Raw genomic sequence first — 24,934 nt, 5'->3', positions numbered from 1 at the left:
GTATGCAAACTTTTTACACGTGCAATTAATTTATGCTTTCACAAGCCTTAGTCTGTGCATGCGAATCATTTGGACACTATTTTTTTTTCTTTATAGTTTTATATGGTATGATATGGTTTCACGGGTGTTTTCCATTCACCGCTTCCTCCGCTGATGGACACAAATATAGCGTCCGCATTATGGGTAAACTTTATCGTTCAGCTAAGCTTTGCACTACAAGCATTTTAGACACTTACGAGCTGCGCTCTGACCATGTACGGAATGAATGCGCGTCCTCTTGTCTTGAATTAGGTTTTACTATTACCCCCACTCCAGGTTGTTTAAAATGCACGACAGGTGCAGCGGGTCAAATGATGGGCGGGCCGAGTCTCACATCTATAAATCACACTAATGGCACACTATTACCCTTGTCATGTTTTTAAGGTGGATACGTGTAGTTTCAATGTGGCTGGTGTATGTTTAAACAGGGGTTGTGGGCTGTATTTGACCAGCTGAGGTAGTTTGATGAGATATTGAGACGATGAGCAGCGGTACGCCCTACATCGGCAGTAAGATCAGTTTGATCTCTAAAGCTCAGATTCGCTATGAGGGAATACTATACACGATTGACACCGATAACTCCACTGTGGCCCTGGCGAAAGGTGAGTAATGTCCTTGGCAGCAATCACTGGCCGAAACCACTAGTGTGATTCCCACATGGGTATGTAGAATTCTGACGCGCTTTTGACCCCTTCCACTCGTTTATGCCGTTCGTTCACACTAGATCGGCGTTTTTCCTCCACGAGAACGTAGCGTTTCGCTCTCCATTACCACATACTTCGAAAACGACGAGGGAGTTTTCTGACGAAAACGGATTAGTGTGGCTAGGCCTTAGACAACGTCTTTCTAAGTTAGTCGCATATCTTTGAATCGCTCTCGAGAGGATATTTCCAGTCATGCAGATCCGATCTACTTGAACGTGATTATATTGTATTCATAAGTTGTGCTTTACCTCGTTTTACATAAATGCATCTGTGTTGGCAGGTTGATTGACAGGCTATGTCGGTAGGCCTATCCAAAAGGATAGTGTGTATCCTAAAGGCTCCGTGGGGTAAAGGACTCCTTTTTTATTTATTTTTCTCAAAACACTAAACCGCATAAACTACCACAGTTTGTCACTATGCACTGCAAAAATCTCCTGATCCATGAGATCGAGTGCGATGCCTAAAGTTTGATTTTGAGGTCATGTGATTTTGATTTTACAATTTTTAAAATGTAGTAGATTTATTCAGCTAATGAAAATCCCAGAGTATCACATTTATTTTGTTTGTGTGTGTGTAAATAACTGTCTAGTAAAGGCCCTTATTAAAAATGCTTAAAATTGTCAAAATGTGCTCACGTTGACTTATCCAATCACGATGGAGATTAGTTTATAGAATACTTGAGATGTTATGAAATGTCAAATGTCTTTGAAATTGACAAGAAATGATGCACCCTTTTCTGAAGTGGTTATTTTGAATAAGCATTATCTTGTTACTCAGCATTTGCTGTCTCAAAGTATTTGCTTAAGTTGCCAAATTGTGCCCTATAACTATTGCCCCAGCATCTACACCATATCACTATAAACCTTGAAGGTGTGCCTTTAGCCCTGTTGTACCGTACTTTTTTTTTTTTCTTAATTTTAGTGAGGTCTTTTGGAACGGAGAGTCGTCCTACAGATCGGCCTGTACCACCGAGGGATGAAATATTTGAGTACATAATCTTCAGGGGTAGTGACATCAAGGACATCACTGTCTGTGAGCCTTTGAAAATCCACCATAGTCTTCCTCAGGACCCTGCCATTGTTCAGGTTGTATCATATATTCTGCTTAAATGCTTCCACTGCATCTGAAAACAAGGTGTTTGGTTTGCAAGTTGGTAGGGCTGTATAGCGAGGATAATTGATGAAATCATTGTATTAAGAAAATGTGAAATTCAGTCTGTGCAGGCAAAATAACATTACTTCACCGGGCAAGTATTATTTCTTTAATTTCAAAATTATATATATATCTATATCTAAATGAAGAAATTTTGATCTGACTACTAGGGCTTCAATGTTTGGAGGAAAAATGTGATCTGCGATAAACCTTGATAATATGATCGCAATATGCGGTGATGTAAAAAATTGATTGGTCAAAATCAAACATTATCTTTTTTTGAGAAGATTTACCTCTACAAAATGATACCTAAGGGACTAAGTGATCTGTGACTTATATTATCCAGCATTAAACAAAATGCAAATCTGAGAAGGCATAGGGTAAATTGATAATTTGCAAAATGACAAAACTAATTGTGGGGAGAATGGCACATTTACATTTTTCACCACTTTCTACTTTCCAGCTCCCCTCACTCCCACAATCTTTTCTTCTATTGCTTTATTCATATGTAGCCTACTTTTATTAAATTATCTGAAGTAGTTCTCCTGAACAAATTAGTCTTGAGCCTTGACATACAACTAATGACTTAAAGTAATTCCATCAAAATATGTAATGTGATCAATCTAACCCAATGCTCTTTAATGTGCAAATAAAACATTAAGTTATACTGGCATCTTAAAATCCTGCACCCCAACAGTTTTTTTTTTTATATATATATATATATATATAAAAAACTTTAGACAGGAAACATTTATACACAAAGTATCCTTAAGTATTCATTTCAAGGGTAGGATGTAATCCACCCGTGTATTCTCTGAGAAAATTAACAGGTGCCACGTGACGACCCCGTTTATGCGCCGCTTCGGAAGAGGTAGGACAATTGACACCATAATTATACTAAGGACCTTTTAATAGTTGTTAAAATTAAAACAAAAACGAAGTATGAAGTTTAAGTATTTTCTGCATGGTAAAATTGCCCAAATGTTGATTGGGACATTACTGATTTTCTGAAAGTTGATCAGGAGATGCCCCTATCATTCCTACCTAAATTTCTTTTTTTTCATTAGTCATCTGTTGGGACATCCATGCACTACACCTCACAGGGTGGCTTCAGTCCTTACAGAAGCATGTTGCCCTCATACAGTCAGTTGGCTGCGAGCTCTCTCCTCAGTCAGCAGTATGCAGCAGCTCTGGGCCTGGGTGAGCAAACATTCACAAGTGAATAATGGTCAAAGTGCGCGTGCGTGTGTGATGTCCTCCATCTGTTCTAGGATCAGGTCTGCATGGTGTTCCTGTGAGGAGAGGCCAGATGGTTGAACAGGCCGTTCAGACGGTACCCGCAGAAAAAACTGCACAGAAAAAAGGTTTGACTGGAGCGCAGCAGGGCAGAGAAGCAGGCCGACTGCAGCGAGGCGGCAGAGGACCCCAGTCCCAGGGAGGAGCTACTTTCAGCAGTGAGTTTGTATCTAATAAAGAAAACGAAGTTATCAATGCTGCACTTTTACTGGACTAAGCCACTGGCAGATACAAAGAGATGGTTGCTTGTACCCTCTATACTTGATACATGTTCTTGGTCTTTTTGTGCATGATTCCTCTGTTCAATATTAAAAAAAAATTGTCTTTGCAATCTTTCATAGTGTAATAACTTTTTTTCTGAAATTACTTTTTAGTGGATTCAACAAAGCCATCTTATTTTCAAACCACATGTTATATGGAGACCCCTTTCAAATTATATATATATATATATATATATACTCTTAAAAAGGACAGGAATTTATAAACAAATTAAAGTCAATATTTCCTCATTTTGTATTAAAATGGATGGTGTAAAAACTGTAACTGAGGAACCTTCAATATTAAAAATGTTAAAATGTATCATTTATAATTTACTAGTATAATAAATATAAACATCCAAAATACAATTGTCCTTGTTATGAAAACCTTCGCTTCTGAAACAATGGCATAAAATGGTTATACTGAAGTTTTTTTCTATTGTTTTGAAGTATTTGTTTAGAGACTCATTCCTTGTTTAGGATATTGGGTTGTGTGTAGCACGTTTTAAACAATTTAAGCATTCTGACCAGCACTGAACTGTTAAAGTTCACCTGTTCATTCTTTTAATTGTCTGGGCAGATGGAAGTTGTTATATTGCATATGTTTGAAGTGATAAATCATGTAGAAGATCAAGTGGTTTGTTTTAGATACTTCTAAAAACAGAAGTTCTGTTTATTTTTGTACTGTTAATGTCTTTCAATATTTTTGTCATTTGTATGTTTGAATTAAGTTTAATTATCGTTATGAAGTCTTATTGACTAAACGAAACATTTGAAATTAAACCAACATTATGAGTAATTTCATTGACTAGATTAAACATGTCTGTCTACAGATGGGTCCACTATGCAGCAAGAAGTCTTGCAGGCACAGAGTCAAGCTAATGATGAGAACAAGCCACCAACCAGTAGGAGAAAACTGGGTTAGACGGCTTTTAATTTTAATTTCCTCTAGCCATAGTTTAGTATATAATGGATGTATCCAACATCTTGTCCATGTGTGACACATCTTACAGGGACAAGAAGGTCCAGGAATCGAGGTCAAATCCTTGCAGGCAATACAAAGCCCAGCACCCTGCAGTTTGAATCTGACTTTGATTTTGAAATGGCAAATGCTCAGTTTAATAAAGATGACCTTGAAAAGGAGATTCAAGACCAGCTGAATATTCAAGGTAATTTACACTCTTGTGACTATTTGTTACAGTAAATGGTAATGGACCGTATTCATTAAACTTGAGCAGAACAAATTTGTGTAAATGACATGTAATGTGTTTTGTGTAATTTGTTCTTGTTGAATTGAATGCAACAATTTGCAGAATAATGGATTTATCAGAAATTGAGGCAAATTTGTTTTATGGAGTTTCATGAATAAGGCCCAATGTTCCGTGCTTAATGTTTGTCTTTCTCCACCTTGTCAGACTCTAAAGAGATCCTGGAAGAGGGATGCGAGGAGCAGAAGAAGCAAGCGAATGAGAGCACCATTGAGGAGGACCCACTTGGCCCCAAATGCTTCTACAACAAAGCAAAATGCTTCTTTGACAACATCTCCTCAGAACTCAAGTCAAGGTATAACTTGTAGCCCCCACCCTGCTCCATCCAAACAGTAAAGTTTCATTTGTGTTAATGTGTATTTTACCTTTTTAGACGCACCACATGGGCTGAGGAGAGAAAGCTTAATTTGGAGACCTTTGGGGTGCCTGGCCGGTATCTGAGGGGCCGTGGCATTCAGGGTGGTTACCGAGGGCGAAGGGGCAGAGGGGCTGTGCAGCATCTTCCTCAAAGAGCAGGGAGTGGACGGCTGTGAAAATGGATGTGAGTGCATAAACAAAAAGGGGGAAAAAAGTCATCGTATTCAGAGGAATTTTCTTTCTGGAGCCTATGGCTTTCATTTAATTTGCCGTTTTTGTTGCCTTTTCATCCAGATCCATGATGCCTCAGGAATGGTGTGATCTAAAAATTGAGTCTAATTGTGTATATAAAGATTTGATTGTCAAGCCCCTAAAGGCAAACTGAATGTTACTTTCATTTGTTGCAATGGTTTTTTTTTTTTTTTTTTATATATATATATATATATATATATATATAATACCTGAAGAACCCTGTGATTGCACTAAAAATGTAAATGCACCTTAGAAGCCTTCAGTAATTTGCATTCAAAAACTTTTATTTGTATGTTTAATGAATTGACTAAACAAAAAAAATTATTCAGACTGACTATGTTAGTGGTATGGCAAGTGATCCCCCAAACAAATTCCTATGTTATTAATATTTTTTTATTTATATATGCATGTAAGGGATCTTGTACTTTAAAGTTAATAAACATAGGAAATTACCATTTACTTGTGGTGTCTTCAATCTCCACTTCATGTAAAACCGGTTTAATAAAAAAGGATTGGTTAAAGGGGACTATTGTTTTGAATAGGATTCCAATAATGCAGCTATAGAAGACCATGTGTGAATCTTTTTAATTGATAATGGACTCATTTTATTTTTGAGAGAGCTGTGAGCAGCAATGATTGACCAAAGCACTATGGGTCAGTTTCCACCCATTGACTTTCTGGAAACAATGCAAGGTGGACACTGCAAAAACTCAACATTAATGTAAATTTGGACCCTAATCATACAATGAGTAATGGATATATGCCACCATTACAGTTTGAGTACTTCACAAATGTTTATCAGCAGTGTATGGAAAAGTTCTTACATTTACCCAAATTGTTTAAAGTCTGTTGTAAGTGCCACACTTCCTGCTGCCAGTTGGTGGCACTATGACCTGACCCGTAAAAGCCACATCCATGTGATTAGCCCATAAGAAAAAAAACATACAACTCAATTTTATCTAAATCACACAATGAAGATGATATGAGAGACTTCTGGTTTCCCTATTTTTGACATTAATTTACGTTTTACATGTATGCATTTGGCAGATGCATTTATCCAAAGGGACGTACAGTGCATACTGCACTGTGGGGATCGAACCAGCGACATTTTTATTACCAGTTACATGCTTTAGCCCACTACGCTACGCCACACCACCATGTAATTTGGTGAATTGCCATGGCAACAGTTCGAAATTCTGTTCACAATTTGACATCTTCGATGTCTTTGCATAATGTTGTCTAAATGTGATTAGTCTCATGAATCACCATTCAAGGAATCACTTTTTTTATTGTAATTTTAAAAAAAAATGCCAACTGATTAATTTGACATTTTTGCTATTTAATATAAATGTACTGAAAATGTAGATCTAAAGATTATATTGTAATGAAGTTATTTATGTTTTTTATTCCTCCATAAAATGGCTTTAAATTTAACATGCAATTCATGTCATTAAGTGTTAAGATGGAAATAGATTTTAATGAGTACAGAAGTCATTTAGGCTTGTAATTTCCTTGCCATTCTGTTGCATTTTATTTCTGTGCACTGTCAAAATAAATTAAGAACATTAACTTAGTTATGCATATGAATAACAGATGCAGACTCTGTTTAAATTGCCTCTTTGTAGGGCAAATGTAAACATAGGTTAGAATACTGCATGTTTGCCCATTGAGTAATTATTCAAAGCATAAATTACCAACTGGTTACCAACAAACAACTATTTGTCATTGGTCCTGCATTTGTGCCGGCTATTTTCTCTCTCCCTGTGTCTCTGGCACTCGATCGGCGGTTCCATGGAAACTGTGATCAATCTCAAGGCGATTCTGATCACAGCAATGATTGACTCCCTTTTACCATCTGCTTCAAACTGATTGCACTCCCTACTTATTCCTTGTGTCACCTCTAACTGCCCTTTTATTGTTCACTGTCATGTAAACTGCTCTTGTGTAATTTGAGCATGCTCGTGTGTCTGTTGCTTGCCCCTCTGTAGACGTGTGGTTACCTTCCGGTTTGCCCTCGCCAGTTCTGTGCCCAGTTCATGTGGAGGAGGATTCCTCGGTCTCTGCCCGTCATTATACCTCTGTAATTAACAATTACATTTTAAAAACAATTTCATGTAAATATTTTGGTGCATAACAATGTACAGTTGGCAAACAAAAACAAAAAATGCATGGACTAGGACATATTCTAAAGACCACACCAACAAGAACAAATAAATCAATCTAATTGGCTGATGAATCTGACTTTAGAAGCATATTCACATACACTGAGGGTTTCTGTGGAATTCTGAAGTCCTTATAGGGTGGAGCTCAGACTCGCACACTGCTTCGGCTAACAAGCATGGCTTCAGGCATGCAATTTGTGAAACATGTCACAATTTGCTTGTAAGCATCCAGGAATAAATTCTGTTTGGATACATTTTTTTGTTTTTTGCTATTCGTTTGTAGATTAGGAGTTGAAAGTGTTTGAAAATACATAGGCAAAAAGGTCTATAAGAATGAAAGGACAACAAATATATATTTATTAGGCATAAATGAAAGCAGAGAAGGCTTTGCTGGACCTGATAAAGTGCCACTGGCCATATATGAACATATACAATTAGAGTTCATATATTTGAGCATTTACGCACATTTAAATTCCACAAGTGTTACATATATGAAAATAATTTTTGTCATTGTCATAATCTGAATATTGCATATATCATCTGTATATAATTGACATTTGTACATCAGTAAAAAATAATTATAAACACTTATTTTCGGCTTACAAGTGTTCAGCATATATTGGCATTTTCAGATTTGTAGCCTACTGTATTAATATCACTTAAAATTCTAATCACATTTTATTATTCAACTAATTTTAAGTGAATGTTAGGGATTCTTTATATAAATGCGGGTTTGTGTCTCATTCTCAGCATGCAGGGTGAAAATGTGCAGTAACAAATAATAAAGAATAGACAAGTGTGATCAAACTTTTCTACTGAGTTCTAGTCTTACTCTGAGTGGCCGTTCACATTGAGTGCATTTATGTGTCCGTCTTAGGGGTGTGCGATAGTGACAAAAAATGATATCTCGATATTTTTGGGGATTTTGCCGATAAGGATAATCAGACGATATTTTGCATTATTCAAAAATGTGTTTGTAAATGTCTTTTTTTTACTAGCTCCGTTTTACATTGTCAATAGTATATTGATATATTACTAATTGAAACATTGTTGGAAAGGGTATTTATTTCAAACTGAAGCATTCAAGTAGAAACAACACAAATCACTGCTCTGCTGTAAGGTGAACTGTGCAGAATACCACATCATAATAAAAGTATCTAATACAAACTTTTATCAAAAATACAAAAAACTAGCCCACAGTATCCTTTTAATTAAATTACTGACTTCAAGTTCTGTCCAATATTGCACGAAAAGTAAACAGGTGTAACAGCTGTAAAATTAGAAACCCTTCAGATTTGTCAAATATTGCACTAAAGAAAAAAATATACATGTAAACAAATGATTCTACTGTGAACAAAGTCTACGATTTAAAGACTAAAAGGTAAAATAGACTATAATGTAAAAGTCACTAAAACAGAGGAAACAGGCTTTCAGCAGCTTGAACATTTTTTGCCATTAACTGGGCTTCTTTGGATCTACATGCGTTTCAAGTTGTGTGATAAAAACACCAGCCTGTCCACAGCATCTGGCTTGAGAGCTGCACGGTGACATGTAACAATATTTCCTCCTGTGCTGAAAGCCCTCTCAGAAGGGCTGCTTGAGGCAGGGATGCATAGGTACTTTTTTGCTAGTTTCCCAAGTCTGGGGAAATTTATTTCTTGTGTTTTCCACCAGTCAAGTGGGTTTACGTCACTGTCCACCTCTGGTATCATTAAGTAGCTCTGGATCTCCTTTTCTATAGCAATGTGCAGAGACTCGCCTCTGAATTCCTGTGGTTTCTTGAAGTAACTGCCAAAAGACTTTTTTGTCTTTTTTGCTGGCTCAGTGGCGTCACCTGCTTGAGGTTTCGCTGTTGTAGCCTGAGCAGAAGCAGTTGATGGGCCTGGGTTAGGGCTGTCTTCCTCGGTCACCATAGCTATGAGTTCTGCAGTCACTGCTGTCCCAATGGTTTTGATCCTGCCATCGTTGTTATAGCGTTTTTATAGCGTTTTATAGTTTTTTAACCGTGGGTCAAGTGTGGATGCCAAACTCAACAGCTCTTCCACACAGTCTTCAGAGTACTTGGTGTTCAGGTACTCCAAAATGGTTTGTTTGATTTTTCTGGTAAGCTCTGTGTCTTCAGACTTCACCGCCAGAACTTCAGTGTTGAACAAGGACAACACAGGTTTTAAGTAAGAAACTGTTACAAGTTGCTCACCTGACAGAGTGTCAGTAAACTCTAGCAGAGGACCAAGTGCTTTGCTTACTGCCTCCAGCACCTCAACATCTTGCCATGTTGGCACAAGGTGCCTGTGCTTTTTGTCTGCAGTTAAAACATGACGAAGGGCCTTTTCTTGCTCAAGAAACCTCTCAATCATGCGCTGTCTTGAGCCCCATCTTGTTGGTGACTCTGTGATCAGTTTGTGTTCAGGAAGCTTCAGCTGCTCTTGTGCATCAGCAAGAGCTTTTTCTTTTCCAGCTGCTGGAAAAAGCAGCAACCATTTTCTTGCAAACTCCAATCAGCTCTGTCTATTCTAGGGTCCCGCATGCTCCTCTCTGGAAAACATTTAAAATAAAACATCCATTGAACATTCAAAGTGTGAAGGTATGAATGACACTTTATATTATTTTATATTACTATATATATATATATATATATATATATATATATATATATATTTTTTAAAATACTACTAATATATATATATATATATATATATATATATATATATATATATATTCCTGTCATTTTATTTGGCTATATTACAGTTCTAAAACAACTTTGCTTATTTTATTTATATTTTTAATCATTCCAAAAAATAAAATTGCTTACCAATGGCAATATGAAGCCTGTGGCCGAAACAAGGAAGCCGCTGCCAGTTGTTAATCCGCAGTGCACTGACAACGTTAGCCCCGCTGTCTGTTGTCATGCAAACCATACGATCTTCGGGCAACGACCATGATGCCAGCGCATCTTTTAGACCTTGAGCAATTATGTCGCCTGTGTGGTCATCTGGAAAGTACGATGTCTGCAGACAGTAGCTTTGGAGTTGCCAAGTTTCATCAATGAAATGTGCTGTCAGGGAGAGATATGGCTCTGACATTCTGCTTGTCCACAAATCGGTTGTTGTGGCAAAATGTAAAACCTTCTGCACTTCATGCGCCAGAGTTTGGCGACATGATTCATACAATTTAGGCAGCGCTATTCACTGAAATATTTTCGTCCAGGCAGTGTGTATCTTGGGTCTAACGTCTTTAAAAGCTGTTTAAAACCACCTCTCTCAACCGCTTGAATTGGCACCATGTCTCTGGCAATGTAATTGGTGACAGCGTTTGTTATATCTTGCCATCTGTCGCTTTTTCTGTCGTAAGGAACTTTCTTGGTAAATGAATCAGCCAACGTTTGTTGCGTGTGTTTTTTAAATTGTACCCTGTGAGCTGCAGGCCTGTCGTGTTCGGCTGACTCGCGAAGCTTTTCATAATCATCATATTCAGTGCGGTGGGTAGTTCGAAGATGATGAAAAAGATTGGTCGTCGAGCTGCTTTTGACAGTAACCGATTTTCGGCACATTTTGCAGATCGCCGTCTTTTGACTAACATCTGATCTTTCAAAACCAAACCACCTCCATGCTAGTGATGACGAACCACGTCTAGGAATTAAATCTAGCGTGGATTGTGAGTTTGCTGGTGTTTGAATATCTTCTTCTCTCCTAGTTTCTTCGCTCATTTTAACTTCTGTCAAGCACCGCACGCTCTGAATGCACGTGTGTCACGTGTGCACCCTTGCGCGCCGTCAATTCGTGAACAATTGATGCGTTTTGATTGGTTTCTGAACATGAGTGACATACTCGATAATATGATTGTGCATATCGTTTAAACAACAGTCACGATATTATCGCAAACGATATATATCACACACCCCTAGTCCGTCTGCACTGTTTTATAAATGATTTCAATGTAAACGTGTGCTAGATAGACATCTTTGATGGCTTGTTTGTGTATTTAGATGCCTTGTCAAGTTAAAAAGAACTTAAACTGTTAAACGTCTTGAGTTGAGACACATACGTTTTGTTTTCTGACACCGCGTGTAATTTTTGTGCAAAATCAAACGCATTCAAGCATGTGAACGGCACATAACATGATATCAAACACTGTTTTGAAATTTAAAAGAAATATTTTGAATATTAGCTAATATATAGGACTATGCAATTACACAAACATGTCAACACAAGTTGTGTCAGCTTCTAGCGGAATTAAAACTAATAAACGTATTCAGACCTGAATACAGTGGCTGTTCACTTGTGAAAAACTATCCCAAAAGCTTGTGGCGATATGGAAGAAATCCATACCAGCTTTTCACTTTTTCTAATGGGCGTAAACCAATGAGGAAATTTTATATAAAAGAGAGCTAGAAACAGAAGAGGAAGGAGAAAAAAACAAACAAACAAACGAGTAGGTTATCGAAGTGGGACACAAGTTACCTGAAGGACGTCGTTGCTATTCTTTGCTGAAATTTCTGTGTATGCGCAGACTGGGTGCGGTCGCCAAAGTGACGGAGAATTTGAGCTCTGCATGGTTCGCTTCGCTTGCCTGGTGCAACACTATCCAGCCTGCTTCGCCTGCCTCAGGTACTAGTCTTGATGTCATCATCTTTTAACCTCATGCCAAATCTCCAAACCTTTCCCCGGCCCTGGATTTGCGGCTGCTACACAGACTGCTTCACGCGGCCAAACAAACACACACACACACACACACACACATTCATACATGCACATTACACATGCACACACCCAAATATATATATTATTTGGATTATTTATTTTTCTTTGGTTTGTTTTCCATTTCTTTTCTTTTGGTTGGAATTGATCACAAAAGGCAGAGTTTGAAAAAATAACAAACTTTAGACATTAATGAATCAAGGACTCTCGTGACTTTTGGTTTTGTTTGTGAAATCTTGAATTGAACTTGAAGTAATCTACTTACAGTCCTTACTGTTTTGTCATGTGAGACAAAGGAAAAAATACAAACTCTGTGTGAACAATTTACCTTCTTGTAACTTTTGTCTTTGTTTTTGTTTTAAATGTTTTCATAAATAACCATTTTTTGACTGAAACCCTTCAATCTGTGAATGCGTGTCATTTAAGCCATCTTATGTTATTGTGGGTATTGGAAGGGATTCATTTTCGTGTAACAGTGGTTTGAGCTATTTTCGGGGAAACTGAACTTCCTTATATATATATAATTTTTTTTATGACAAGTTTTGACTTGTCTGGCACCCGAACAATTGAAATTAAATTTACATGTATTAAAAACCCAAATTTGATTTGGGGCAGATAAACAAATGCAAGAGAAACAAATGACTGATTTGCAGACAAGATATTACTCACCCTTACCTCTGACCAGTCCAGTTTCACCTGCATCACCAGTTACAGCTCCAATGCTTCTGACCACTCCAGTTTCACCTGCATCACCAGTGACCGCTCCAATGCCTCCTGCTCCTGCTGTGATCATCTTAAGATTACTTTTCCTACTTTTGGGAGACAGTCAGATGATGTGGACCCCTTGCTCTATATAACCTGATGTCAGGATTTCTTGGCGTTACATCCTCTTGCTGATGCCGACATCCTGGCCACTTTCCGCACTTTCCTTTAAGGTACTGCCTGGGACTGGTGGGAAGTTGCACGATCCTCTGTAACCACGAGGGAGGAGTTTAGATCTAGTTTCCTCTCTGCTTTCCACTCAGAGGATTATGAAGACGAGCTGGCTGAAAGGGTAAGGACAAGAACACAGGGAGAAAGGGAGAGCATTAGAGACTTTGCATTTACATACAGAGCTCTCTGCAAGAGGTGGAAACCCACCTTGACGGACAGTGAATTGGTGAAAATGATTTTAAAAAATATGAATCCCTACCTTGCAAGCCAGATACGCAGTCGGGCTAACACAGTCGATGAACTCGTAAAATTAGGCCAACAGCTCGAAAAAGACTATGAACAACAGCTGCAATATGAAAAACGTGTGAGTTCTAAACAACCCCTATCTATGCATCAAAGACCTATTTCCAACTGCCCGGCAGAGAAGCCTTTAGTGCAATGTTGGTGATGTAAAGGCCATCACTCACCTGGCAGTTGTCCTCACTTTTTCTCTTCTCAGTCCCAGTCACCTCAGTCCACCGGCCAACACCCTTCCTCCAGTAGCAAGCGGACAACATTTCCAGCTTCTAAAGGTACTGGTCCACCTGGCAATCGCTCTGTATCTGCCACCTTTCCCCACAAGTCACCAACAACTGGTAAGAAACCACCACCTACTGTTGTTCCACAACAATTAGTGATACCACTCTATATTGGTACCTGGAAGGGAAAGGCTATTGTTGATACTGGGGCTAGCTACACCCTTCTACATGAGAATCTCTGGAAGGAGGAGCTCACTTCACAAAGACCCCATCCATGGACCCAGGATCCGCTCTACCTAGCCAATGGGGAAGCAGAAATTCCTTTAGGTTGGATAAACATGCCAATCACCCTACATCAAAAAGTATTCACTATACCTGCTGTTGTCCTATCAGCCAAAGCCCTGGCCTATGCAGTCGTTTTAGGGCTGGACTTTATCTTCTCCAGTGGGCTGCAGATCAATGTGGCAGATCAAAAGTATTCATTTCAGTCTAATCCTAAAGAGGATTATCCTTTCCAGCCAACAAATGCCAGTATACCAGCTATCAGCTCCCAACATCTAAGGGGAAAGATGGGAAATCCTAACAGCCTCTCCTTACTAACTTCTGTTCCTCCTCCTCAACTTAACACAGCTCAACCACCAGCCTACCTGGATGAACAGACATTAATTGACACTGCTGTAAATGATACCCACTTACCTCCGGAAGGCAAGCAACAGCTACGGCAGATCCTCGAGTCAAACCCTCAAGTTTGTACCCTACGTCCAGGACGTACTGAAGTTATGCAGCATCACATATATGCTACCCGCCAAGTACCTATAAAACAAAGACCGTACCGCACAACACCTGCCAAACAAGCTGTCATAAAAGAGCAGCTGGAAGAGATGTTGACTGCCGGCATCATAGAACCGTCACACTCTGGATGGGCCTCACCTGTCGTCTTGGTCCCTAAAAAAGACGGAAGTCTTAGGTTTTGTGTGGACTACAGGAAAGTTAATGCCATTACAGAGAATGATGCCTACCCTATACCCAACATCACTGAGATCTTGGAGTCATTATCTGGAGCGGCCATCTTTTCCACGATTGACCTTAACAGTGGCTACTGGCAAGTGAACATGGATCAGGAAAGTAAACCAAAGACTGCTTTCACAACTCCATCAGGACTGTTCCAGTTTAATGTTATGCCGTTCGGGTTAAGAAATGCCCCAGCAACCTTCCAAAGGCTGATGGAGTGTGTTCTAGGAGAATTGCGTGGAGACATTTGTTTTGTTTACATTGACGACATAATTATTTACTCACCATCTGTAGCCCAGCACTTCTTCGACCTCCAGGCTGTTCTTCACAAGTTGCAAATAGCTGGCCTAACCATTAATTTAAAAAAAGCACGTTCTGCCTTCAGGAAATAACCTTTCTAGGACATGTCGTCAACGTCCAAGGAATAGCTGCAGACCCAAGTAAAGTGGAGGCTATACGGGAATACCCTGTGCCCACCAATATCAAGGAGGTCCAGTGTTTCCTGGGGTTAGCCGGGTGGTACCACCGGTTTGTACCAAACTTCTCCAGGATCGCTGAACCTATAAATGCACTGCAAAAAGTGATGTTCATTTCTCTGGTCACAACAATGTCAGCAAGCCTTTGAACATTTAAAATGCTGTCTTATCTCTCCTCCAATTCTTGGCCATCCTGACCTTCGACTTCCTTTTACTGTCTATACGGATGCCAGTGACACTGGTTTGGGTGCTGTAAAGGAAAACCCAGCGCAAGGAAAAAGGATTGGAACATGTTATTGCTTATGCCAGTCGAACCCTGAACAAAGCAGAGACCAATTACTCAACCACCGAAAAAGAGTGTTTGGCTGTAATCTGGGCCCTGGAAAAATGGCAGCACTACCTAGAGCACAAACTGTTCACTGTCATCACGGACCACTCAGCGCTACAATGGGTAATGTCTTCCACAAAAACCATGAGTTGCCTCATCCGGTGGGCCTTGCATCTTCAGAGATTTGATTTTATCATTGAATATCGCAAAGGAAATCTGAATATGGGACCTGATGCTCTGTCTCGGATTCGCACCAGTTGTAGCCTGTACACCAGCCAACAGGAGAATGCTGAACTTGCTGAACTTCCGATATCTCCAGCCACAATAAGGGAGGAACAGCACAAAGACCCTGTAATTGCAAACACACTTCAAGCACTAGCAGAAAATGATTCCTCTCTAAAGGATCAGTATGAGACACTGGAGTATAAACTCTATCACAAAACTCACTTGCCGAACAATCAAGTTCATTACAGAATCTACATTCCTACCAGCCTTGTGTCATCCATTCTACACCACTACCACTCTGATCCCTGGAGCGGTCATGTAGGTATTTATAAGACCTACAAGCATATCCATGATGTTGCATTCTGGCCTGGAATGTGGACTGACATAAAACACCATGTTAAGAAGTGTGTTAAATGTCAGACCCTTAAGGGAGAGAATCAAAAACCTGTTGGAAAACTTCAACAAATCACCACCACCCATCCCAACGAGATGCTTGGAGTGGACATTATGGGGCCAATGCCACGTAGCACTCAGCAAAATGAGTACCTCTTGGTCTTTGTAGACTATTACTCCCGCTGGGTGGAATTCTTTCCCATGTGCAACGCTAAGGCTCAGACTGTTGCCTTACTTCTTCGGAAGGAAATTCTAACCTGTTGGGGGGTTCCGGACTTCATTCTGTCGGATAGAGGTACACAATTTGTGTCGTCACTGTTCAGAGAACTCTGTCAAAAGTGGAGTATCAAACCTAAACTAACAACGTCATACCATCCACAAACAAATATGACAGAGAGGGTTAATCGTACGCTCAAATGTATGATTTCTGCCTATGTGGACAACAATCACAGAAAACGGGACCAATATTTACCGGAACTCTGTTTCGCTATTAATTCAGCTGTCCAGGAAACGATTGGGATGACCCCTGCAGAGCTTCATTTGGGGAGGAAATTGCAAAGTCCCATGGACAAGTTGTTACATGGCAAGAATCTAACTCCAGACTGCACATCTTATGACACAGTCCACTACCTAGCTGAGCTTCAGACCAAAGCCATGGAATGCTGTAAAAAAGCACAAAAGAGACAGCTTCGAAATTATAATAAAAAAGGCGATATGTCACATACAAGGAAAATGATCGTGTGTGGATGAGAACCTTTCCCCAGTCTAGTGCACAACACCACTTTACTGCAAAATTGGCTCAAAAATGGAAAGGGCCTTACTGTATCATAAAGCAGGTGGGTCCATTGAACTATCGAGTAGCACTAGAGTCCACTGGCGAGGATGTTCGCATAGTACATGTGTGCAACCTGAAACCATGCTTTCCCACGGCTGAAGAGCTAGAATGCCAGGAGACGAAAAGGCTCCGCCAAATATTCAATGAATCTTCTGATGAAGAGGAATTCGTTGGATTTTAAATATGATTCACATTTCCACAACCATTGGTTGTCTTTTCCAGGGAGGGAGAGTGTGGCGATATGGAAGAAATCCATACCAGCTTTTCACTTTTTCGAATGGCCGTAAACCAATGAGGAAATGTAATATAAAAGAGAGATAGAAATGGAAGAGGAAGGAGAAAAAAAACAAAAAAACAAACGAGTAGGTTATCGAAGTGGGACACAAGTTACCTGAAGGACGTCGTTGCTATTCTTTGCTGAAATTTCTGTGTATGCGCTGACTGGGTGCGGTTGCCAAAGTGACGGAGAATTTGAGCTCTGCATGGTTCGCTTCGCTTGCCTGGTGCAAAACTATCCAGCCTGCATCGCCTGCCTCAGGTACTAGTCTTGATGTCCATCATCTTTTAACCTCACGCCAAATCTCCAAACCTTTCCCCGGCCCTGGATTTGCGGCTGCTACACAGACTGCTTCATGCGGCCAAACAAACACACACACACACACATTCATACACGCACATTACACACGCACACACCCAAATATATATATTTTTGGGATTATTTATTTTTCTTTGGTTTGTTTTCCATTTCTTTTCTTTTGGTTGGAATTGACCACGAAAGGCAGAGTTTGAAAAAATATGAATTTAAGTCATTAATGAATCAAGGACTCTCGTGACTTTTGGTTTTGTTTGTGAAATCTTGAATTGAACTTGAAGCAATCTACTTACTGTTCTTACTGTTTTGTCATGTGAGGCAAAGGAAAAAATACAAACTCTGTGTGAAAAATTGACCTTCGTGTAACGTTTGTCTTTGTTTTTGTTTTAAATGTTTTCATAAATAACCATTTTTTGACTGAAACCCTTCAATCTGTGAATGCATGTCATTTAAGCCATCTTATATTATTGTGGGTATTGGAAGGGATTCATTTTTGTGTAACAGTGGTTTGAGCTATTTTCGGGGAAACTGAACTTCCTTATATATTTTATGACAAGTTTTGACTTGTCTGGTGCCTGAACAATTGAAATTAAATTTACATGTATTAGAAACCCAAATTTGATTTGGGGCAGCCACTGTTACAAGCTATCTTGTTAAATCTTGTTAAATACAGTGGTGGCTCAGTGGTTGAGGCTCAGGGTTACTGACCAGAAGGTCAGGGGTTCAAGCCCCAGCACCACCAAGATGCCACTATTGGGCCCTTGAGCAAGGCACTTAACTCCAGGTTGCTCCAGGAGGATTGTCCCTGTAATAAGTGCACTGTAAGTTGCTTTGGATAAAAGCGTCTGCCAAATGCATAAATGTAAATGTCTTTTAACAGCCCAAATCAGCACAAACTAACTACACTGGTTTGGAGCGATTTTTGAGTGATGTCACAGCTCCCAAAAAGTTTCATTCTATTTCTAAGGAAGATAAATAGTTCACAATGTTTATTTTAACAGCACAAATCTGCAAAAATGAATGACACACTGGTTCAGAGTGATTTGAAGACCACATGGAGTGGAGAGTGACGTCATTGATCCTGAATGCAAACTGTTATTTCTAAGATACAGACATTGTTATTTTGCTAGCCATCATAAATGGATCTTTAACTTTGTCCCTCTTTTGATCGACATAGTTAACTGAAGAATGTAGTTACACATTTTAACTATTGTTCCTCGATGTTGCTTCAATGTCGTAATGACAGACTTCAAAGTTACTTTGTGGCTACGAATAGAGGAAATTAACTTTTCCGTGTTTCACGATGTAATCAAATACATTGCCTCAACAAAAGTTTGGTCATCAAATTACAGTGCAGTTAGGTAATGCAAGAAATCGTATCTAAGGTTAAAATAGATGTACAATAAAATCTGTAAACTATAACACATCTGCAATATAAACATTTTCTGATATTTAAATTTGGTATATGGCCATGTGAAGCTTTTCACTAAGGAAGACACGGGAACCAGCGTCGGCTTCAAGGTAAGATTCTTTTAATTACACTTTCTGTTTGATACACAATCGTACAATACTTTATTTTCGTTGCCACTCTGGGTGTAGGCACTCTCTGTCCCGAGGCTCTGTGGCTGCTACTCTTTTATGCCGCTCTCCTCATGCTTACTGCAATTAGACACAGGTGTTAGACATAATTTAGCTCAGGTGTAAGCGCCCTTACCGCTTTTCTCTCCCGGACGGGCGCTTGACCACGCCCCCGCTGCCACATACCCCCACCGCCCGACTCAGGCCGGGGCGTCATCCGACCTGCCTACCACTCCCCATTTCTGGAGAGGAAGTCAGCGGCAGCCATCTGCACCCCCGGTCTGTGGATCACCTTGAATTTAAAAGGCTGGAGTGCCAGATACCAACGGGTGATCCGGGCGTTAGTATCCTTCATGCGGTGAAGCCACTGGAGTGGGGCGTGGTCCGAGCAGAGTGTGAAGGCCCGCCCCAGCAGGTAGTAACGGAGTGTGAGGACCGCCCACTTGATGGCCAGACACTCCTTCTCCACGGTGCTGTACTTGGACTCCCTCAAGGAGAGCTTCCGGCTGATGTAAAGCACCGGGTGCTCCTCCCCCTCCACCACCTGCGAGAGTACGGCCCCCAGCCCTCTGTCTGAAGCGTCCGTCTGCAATAAAAAGGGGAGAGAGAAGTCAGGTGCATGCAAAAGCGGCCCCCCACAAAGTGCAGCTTTAATCTGTGAAAACGCCTGTTGGCACTGCTCTGACCATTGGACCGGATCTGGAGCCCCCTTTTTAGTAAGGTCAGTCAGCGGGCTGGTGACATCCGAATAATTAGGCACAAATCTTCTGTAATAGCCAGCCAGCCCCAGGAACTGCCTCACCCCCTTTTTGGTCTTGGGTCTAGGGCAAGTCGCAATCGCCGCAGTCTTGTCAATTTGGGGGCGCACCTGGCCATGACCCAAGTGGAACCCCAGATACCGTACCTCCACACGCCCAACCGCGCACTTTTTCGGGTTTGCCGTGAGCCCCGCCCGCCACAGCGATCTCAGGACGGCCCTCAGATGTTGCATGTGCCGCTGCCAATCATGGCTATAAATGATGATATCGTCTAGATAGGCAGCGGCGTAAGCAGTATGCGGTCTGAGGATCCTATCCATGAGGCGCTGAAATGTGGCTGGTGCCCCGAACAAACCGAAAGGAAGCGTCACGAACTGGTGTAATCCGAACGGCGTGGTGAAGGCCGTTTTTCACGGGATATTGGTGTCAAGGGGATCTGCCAATAACCCTTCGTTAGATCCAAGGTCGAAAAAAATCGAGCCGTACCTAACCGATCGAGCAGTTCATCAACACGGGGCATTGGATACGCGTCAAATTTAGACACCGCGTTGACTTTCCTATAATCCACACAGAAACGTACAGACCCATCGCTCTTGGGAACAAGGACGACCAGGCTGGACCAATCGCTGTGGGACTCTTCTATTACTCCCATCTCAAGCATCGCGTCCAATTCTTCTCGAACTACTTTCTTTTTATGTTCGGGCAAGCAATAGGGGCGGCAACGTACCACCACGCCCGGCTCGGTCTCGATATGGTGATGTATGACGTTTGTGCGGCCCGGTAGAGGAGAAAACACGTCTGCAAACTCCTTTTGTAATTCGGAAACCTCTGCGAGTTGGCGCGGTGAGAGGTGGTCTCCACAAGGAACCGGGGTGTTGAGATTGCGGGCTTTGTTTACCTCCGGTCCGAGCTCCACCCTCTCCGGAACTACCGTTGCCAACGTCACAGAGGCCGCCTCTTCTCTCCACAATTTCAGGAGGTTGAGGTGATATATTTGACGCGCGCCCCCTCTATCGGTACGTTTAACCTCATAATCGGGATCCCCTACTTGTCGTGTGACCTCAAAGGGTCCTTGCCACTTGGCGAGTAATTTAGAGCTCGATGTTGGGAGTAATACAAGCACTTTATCTCCTGGTGCAAATTCCCGTAGCTGAGCACCGCTGTCATACAGCCGGAGTTGGCGTTCTTGAGCCTGGAGCAAATTCTCCTGTGTTAATTTCCCCAGTGTGTGGAGTTTTGCTCTAAGATCAAGAACGTATTGAATTTCGTTTTTACTATTAGAAGGTCCCTCCTCCCAAGCTTCGTGGATGACGTCGAGGACCCCGCGTGGGCGTCGCCCGTACAGCAGCTCAAATGGGGAGAACCCCATGGAGGCTTGCGGGACCTCTCGCACTGCGAATAACAGAGGGGCCAGCCACTTATCCCAATTTATAGCGTCTTCGTGTACGAATTTACGAATCATATTTTTGAGTGTCTTATTAAATCGTTCCACCAGTCCATCCGTCTGAGGATGGTAGACGCTAGTGCGAATCGACTTAATGCCCAAGAGTTCGTAAAGTTCGCGAAGTGTTCGTGACATAAAAGTAGTGCCTTGTCGGTGAGGATTTCTTTCGGAATCCCCACCCGGGAGATTATTTTGAAGAGTGCCCCTGCAACACTACGTGCTGAGATGTTGCTCAAAGGCACTGCTTCCGGATATCGCGTTGCGTAATCCATCAGCACTAACACAAAGCGATGTCTGCGTGTCGTCCGTTCTAATGGCCCGACGAGGTCCATTCCAATTCTTTCGAAGGGAACCTCGATCAATGGAAGGGGGCGCAAAGGCGCTTTTGGGGTGGCCGGTGGGTTTACGAGCTGACATTCGCGGCACGCCGCACACCACCTGCGGACGTCGCCGCCAATGCCCGGCCAATAGAAACGGGCTATTAGACGGAGAAGTGTCTTTCTTTCCCCTAGGTGACCGGCCATAGGATTATAGTGAGCCGCCTGGAAAACCATTTCCTGGCGGCTCTGTGGAATCAATAATTGTGTCACTTCTTCCTTTGTTTGAGCGTCCTGCGTCACTCTGTACAACCGATCTTTAATAAGTGAAAAATATGGATATGAAACGGCGACACCCGGCCGGAGGTGTTGACCATCGATTACTCTCACTTGGTCAAAAGCGTGCTTAAGGGTTTCATCCCGCGACTGCTCCAAGGGGAAGTCCCCCTCCGGGAATTACCTGAGAGGAGGGGCGACAACCTTGCCCCTTCCCTCGTCATTCGGAGCAGCCGAGGATGGCCCCGGCTCCGCCTCCCCCGCCAAAGCATCGCACATCACACATCTCTTCGCTTCCCTGCAGGACCCATCCGCACAAATTCCCTCCAATAAATTTCTAAAATTCGGCGAATCAGTTCCCAAAATTAGCGGATGGGTGAGGCGGGAACTAACCGCTGCCTCCACATTATGGTTTTCTCACCGGAATTTGATCGCCAAAGTCACCCTGGGATACTTGTGAACATCCCCATGCACACACCTCACCTTCACCCGTTTAGCTAAGCCCAAAGCCCCGGGTTGAACCAAGCGTTGGTGGATGGTGGTCTGGTTACAGCCGGTATCCAACAATGCTTGGTATGTACCCCCCTGGATCCTTACCGGAATACGGTACGCTCCAGCCCGATCGGGGGCAGCCTGCGGGACATCGGAGACCCGCACCACCATCCCTATTTCCATCAGCGGACACTGATCCTGGAAGTGGTCCGGGTCTCCGCACCTCCAGCAGACCGACCCAGGCGCCACAGCCGCACCCGTGCTGGCGGGCGCCCCCACCTGAGGAGGAGAGCGGCTGAAGGACGGGGAAAGGGTAGGCGGGTTCTCCCACGGCCGGGAAGTTGGTCTCATGAATCCTCCGCGCCTGCGGGGGGCAGGAACGGACCCTGGGGAGAGAGCAGAGTGAGAGGGAAGAGGGGAGGGGAAGACACAGGGGAAGGGGAGAGAGAGAGAGAGGGCTCATCCGCCCTTGGAATCGCCGCCATGTGGTCCTCCGCGAGTCGTATGGCTTCCTCCAGCGACGTAGGCGGTGGCACTGGACCCACTCCGCCGTTCTCCGGGGCAAGCGCTGGACAAACTGCTCCAGTACCACCTGATCGACGAGCTCCTCGACGTCGCAGTCCCCCGCAAGCAGTCACCTCCGACAGGCATCACGGAGCCGCTGGGTGAACGCAAACGGTCGGACTTATCCAGTTTCAAGGCCCGGAAGAGCTGGCGACTTTCTTCCGGGCTCCGACCAACCCGTTGCAGGATGGCTCTCCTCAAGTCGGTATAAGCCAGGAGGCTTGTTGCCGGAAGTTGTTGTGCCGCGGGCTGTGCTTCCCCGGACAAGAGAGGGACGAGGCGGGCTGCCCACTGGTCGCGCGGCCAACCCCAAATTTACGCCGTGCGCTCAAAGAGGTCCAGGAACGCCTCCGGATCATCTGCCGGCCCCATCTTCTGTAGCGCGGGTGGGGGCAGTGTGGCGCGGGTGTCCGGGGTCGCGGCTGTGTCTGAAGCGGCCTCCTGGCTGAGGAGGCTCCGGATAGCAAGCCGGTCCTCTGCTTGAGCCCGCATTATCTCAAAGAACCGACGATCCTGGTCCTGTCGGAGCTCAAGCAGAGACTGTTGGTGGCTCTGATGGAGGGTAGCGAGGGACTGGAGGACTTCCGCCAGCTGGGAGGACTCTATGGGGCGACTCTGTTCCATAATTTGCCGAAAAATTTTCCAGCTAATTTTCCGGGTTTCGGCACCAGTGTGAAGCTTTTCACTAAGGAAGACACGGGAACCAGCGTCGGCTTCAAGGTAAGATTCTTTTAATTACACTTTCTGTTTGATACACAATCGTACAATACGTTATTTTCGTTGCCACTCTGGGTGTAGGCACTCTCTGTCCCGAGGCTCTGTGGCTGCTGCTCTTTTATGCCGCTCTCCTCATGCTTACTGCAATTAGACACAGGTGTTAGACATAATTTAGCTCAGGTGTAAGCGCCCTTACCGCTTTTCTCTCCCGGACGGGCGCTTGACCACGCCCCCGCTGCCACAGGCCATATACGAACAAATACATTTTGAGTTAATATATTTGTACTATGTACTATATACACTATAAGGGGAGGCAACAATAAAGCAAGAACCCATTCATAGATCTTATGGATTAACCCTCTGGGGTCTGAGGGTGTTTTGGGCCCTGGAGAAATGTTGACTTGCCTTGACAGTTGTGCTTTTTTTAGTTGCTTAAAAACACATTAATGGCTAAAGTCTAATAACACTGTATTCAGCACAAATTGTGATACAATAATATGTGAGCAACATGTGTGTACATGTTTGTATTTTTGAGAAAATAAAGTTTATGTATTGTTTTTGAAAAAAAAAATGTTTAAGTCATTGAAATAAAGCCATATAACACATACTAAATATTTTTGTCACAAGCCTTTTGAGAACTCACAAGAGTGTTTTGAGAGTTTTTGCTACAAAATGATGTGAAAACCATCCTGATCACTCATTCATACAAAACAATATAGTAATTTAACTTTTGTAAGTCACTTTTTGTTTTAGCATATGCGAGGAGGCGTGAATCTCATGAATATTGATTGTAATTCACTCCTGAGGAGACAAAAGACCCCTCCACTGGGCCTATCAATGAGGAATGTGACAGAAAGAGAATGAATGTGAGGAGACTTGATCAAAATCAAGTTTTAAGTTAAAAGAAGTAATCTGACTATACATTTTCTTTACATAAAGTCTTTACTTAATTTTAGACCTACACTACCGTGACAATTGCATTTATTTGATCCAAAATACAGTAAAACAGTGAAATTGTGAACTATTTTTACAATTTAAAATAACAGTTTTCTATTTGAATATATTGTCAAATGCAATTTGTGATCAAAGCTGAATTTTCAGCATCATTATCATATTATAATATGCTGATTTTCTGATATGGGCATATTTAAAGTGCATTTTACTAATTTAACCTGAACACATATTTGCAAGAACAAGCTTTGTTCATGATAATGAGGCAGCAAAAACACTAGTTAAAATATAATCTAAACATTCATATTATTTTTATATCATATTACATACAGTATAATATTT

The 24,934-nt window shown here is 42.1% G+C and overlaps 1 protein-coding gene and 1 long non-coding RNA gene across 4 annotated transcripts in view; both read left to right on the top strand.

The window, feature by feature from the left end:
• Window positions 1-24,934, top strand: part of LOC127628719 (uncharacterized) — a 244,004-nt gene that overhangs the window by 170,190 nt on the left and 48,880 nt on the right. The gene's annotated exons all lie outside the window — the stretch shown is intronic.
• On the top strand, window positions 261-5,784 carry lsm14b (LSM family member 14B). Of its 3 annotated transcripts, none has more exons than XM_052105538.1 (9): window positions 261-641; window positions 1,665-1,828; window positions 2,963-3,095; window positions 3,167-3,349; window positions 4,282-4,368; window positions 4,462-4,617; window positions 4,864-5,011; window positions 5,090-5,257; window positions 5,368-5,784. In XM_052105538.1, the coding sequence occupies exons 1-8, from the start codon at window positions 521-523 to the stop codon at window positions 5,247-5,249; spliced, it is 1,152 nt and encodes a 383-aa protein (XP_051961498.1). In that variant the 5' UTR covers window positions 261-520; the 3' UTR covers window positions 5,250-5,257; window positions 5,368-5,784. The 3 variants fall into 3 exon arrangements, with proteins under 3 accessions (XP_051961498.1, XP_051961497.1, XP_051961499.1); XM_052105539.1 differs by lacking the exon at window positions 261-641 and adding exons at window positions 746-889; window positions 1,024-1,090 and having other exon boundaries at window positions 5,090-5,784; XM_052105537.1 differs by having other exon boundaries at window positions 262-641; window positions 5,090-5,784.

This window comes from Xyrauchen texanus, chromosome 35, assembly GCF_025860055.1.
Source record: "Xyrauchen texanus isolate HMW12.3.18 chromosome 35, RBS_HiC_50CHRs, whole genome shotgun sequence".
Taxonomy (NCBI): domain Eukaryota; kingdom Metazoa; phylum Chordata; class Actinopteri; order Cypriniformes; family Catostomidae; genus Xyrauchen; species Xyrauchen texanus.
The sequence above is the reverse complement of the archived record's forward strand: the minus strand, read 5'-3'. Positions and strand labels throughout refer to the sequence as shown.

Excerpts from the sequence above, each read along its gene's own strand:
- lsm14b (XM_052105538.1), top strand. The coding sequence starts at position 521 with ATGAGCAGCGGTACGCCCTACATCGGCAGTAAGATCAGTTTGATCTCT. Across the intron at positions 1,829-2,962 it reads AGGACCCTGCCATTGTTCAG|TCATCTGTTGGGACATCCAT; the intron begins GTTGTATCATAT and ends TTTTTTCATTAG. Across the intron at positions 5,012-5,089 it reads TCCTCAGAACTCAAGTCAAG|ACGCACCACATGGGCTGAGG; the intron begins GTATAACTTGTA and ends TTACCTTTTTAG.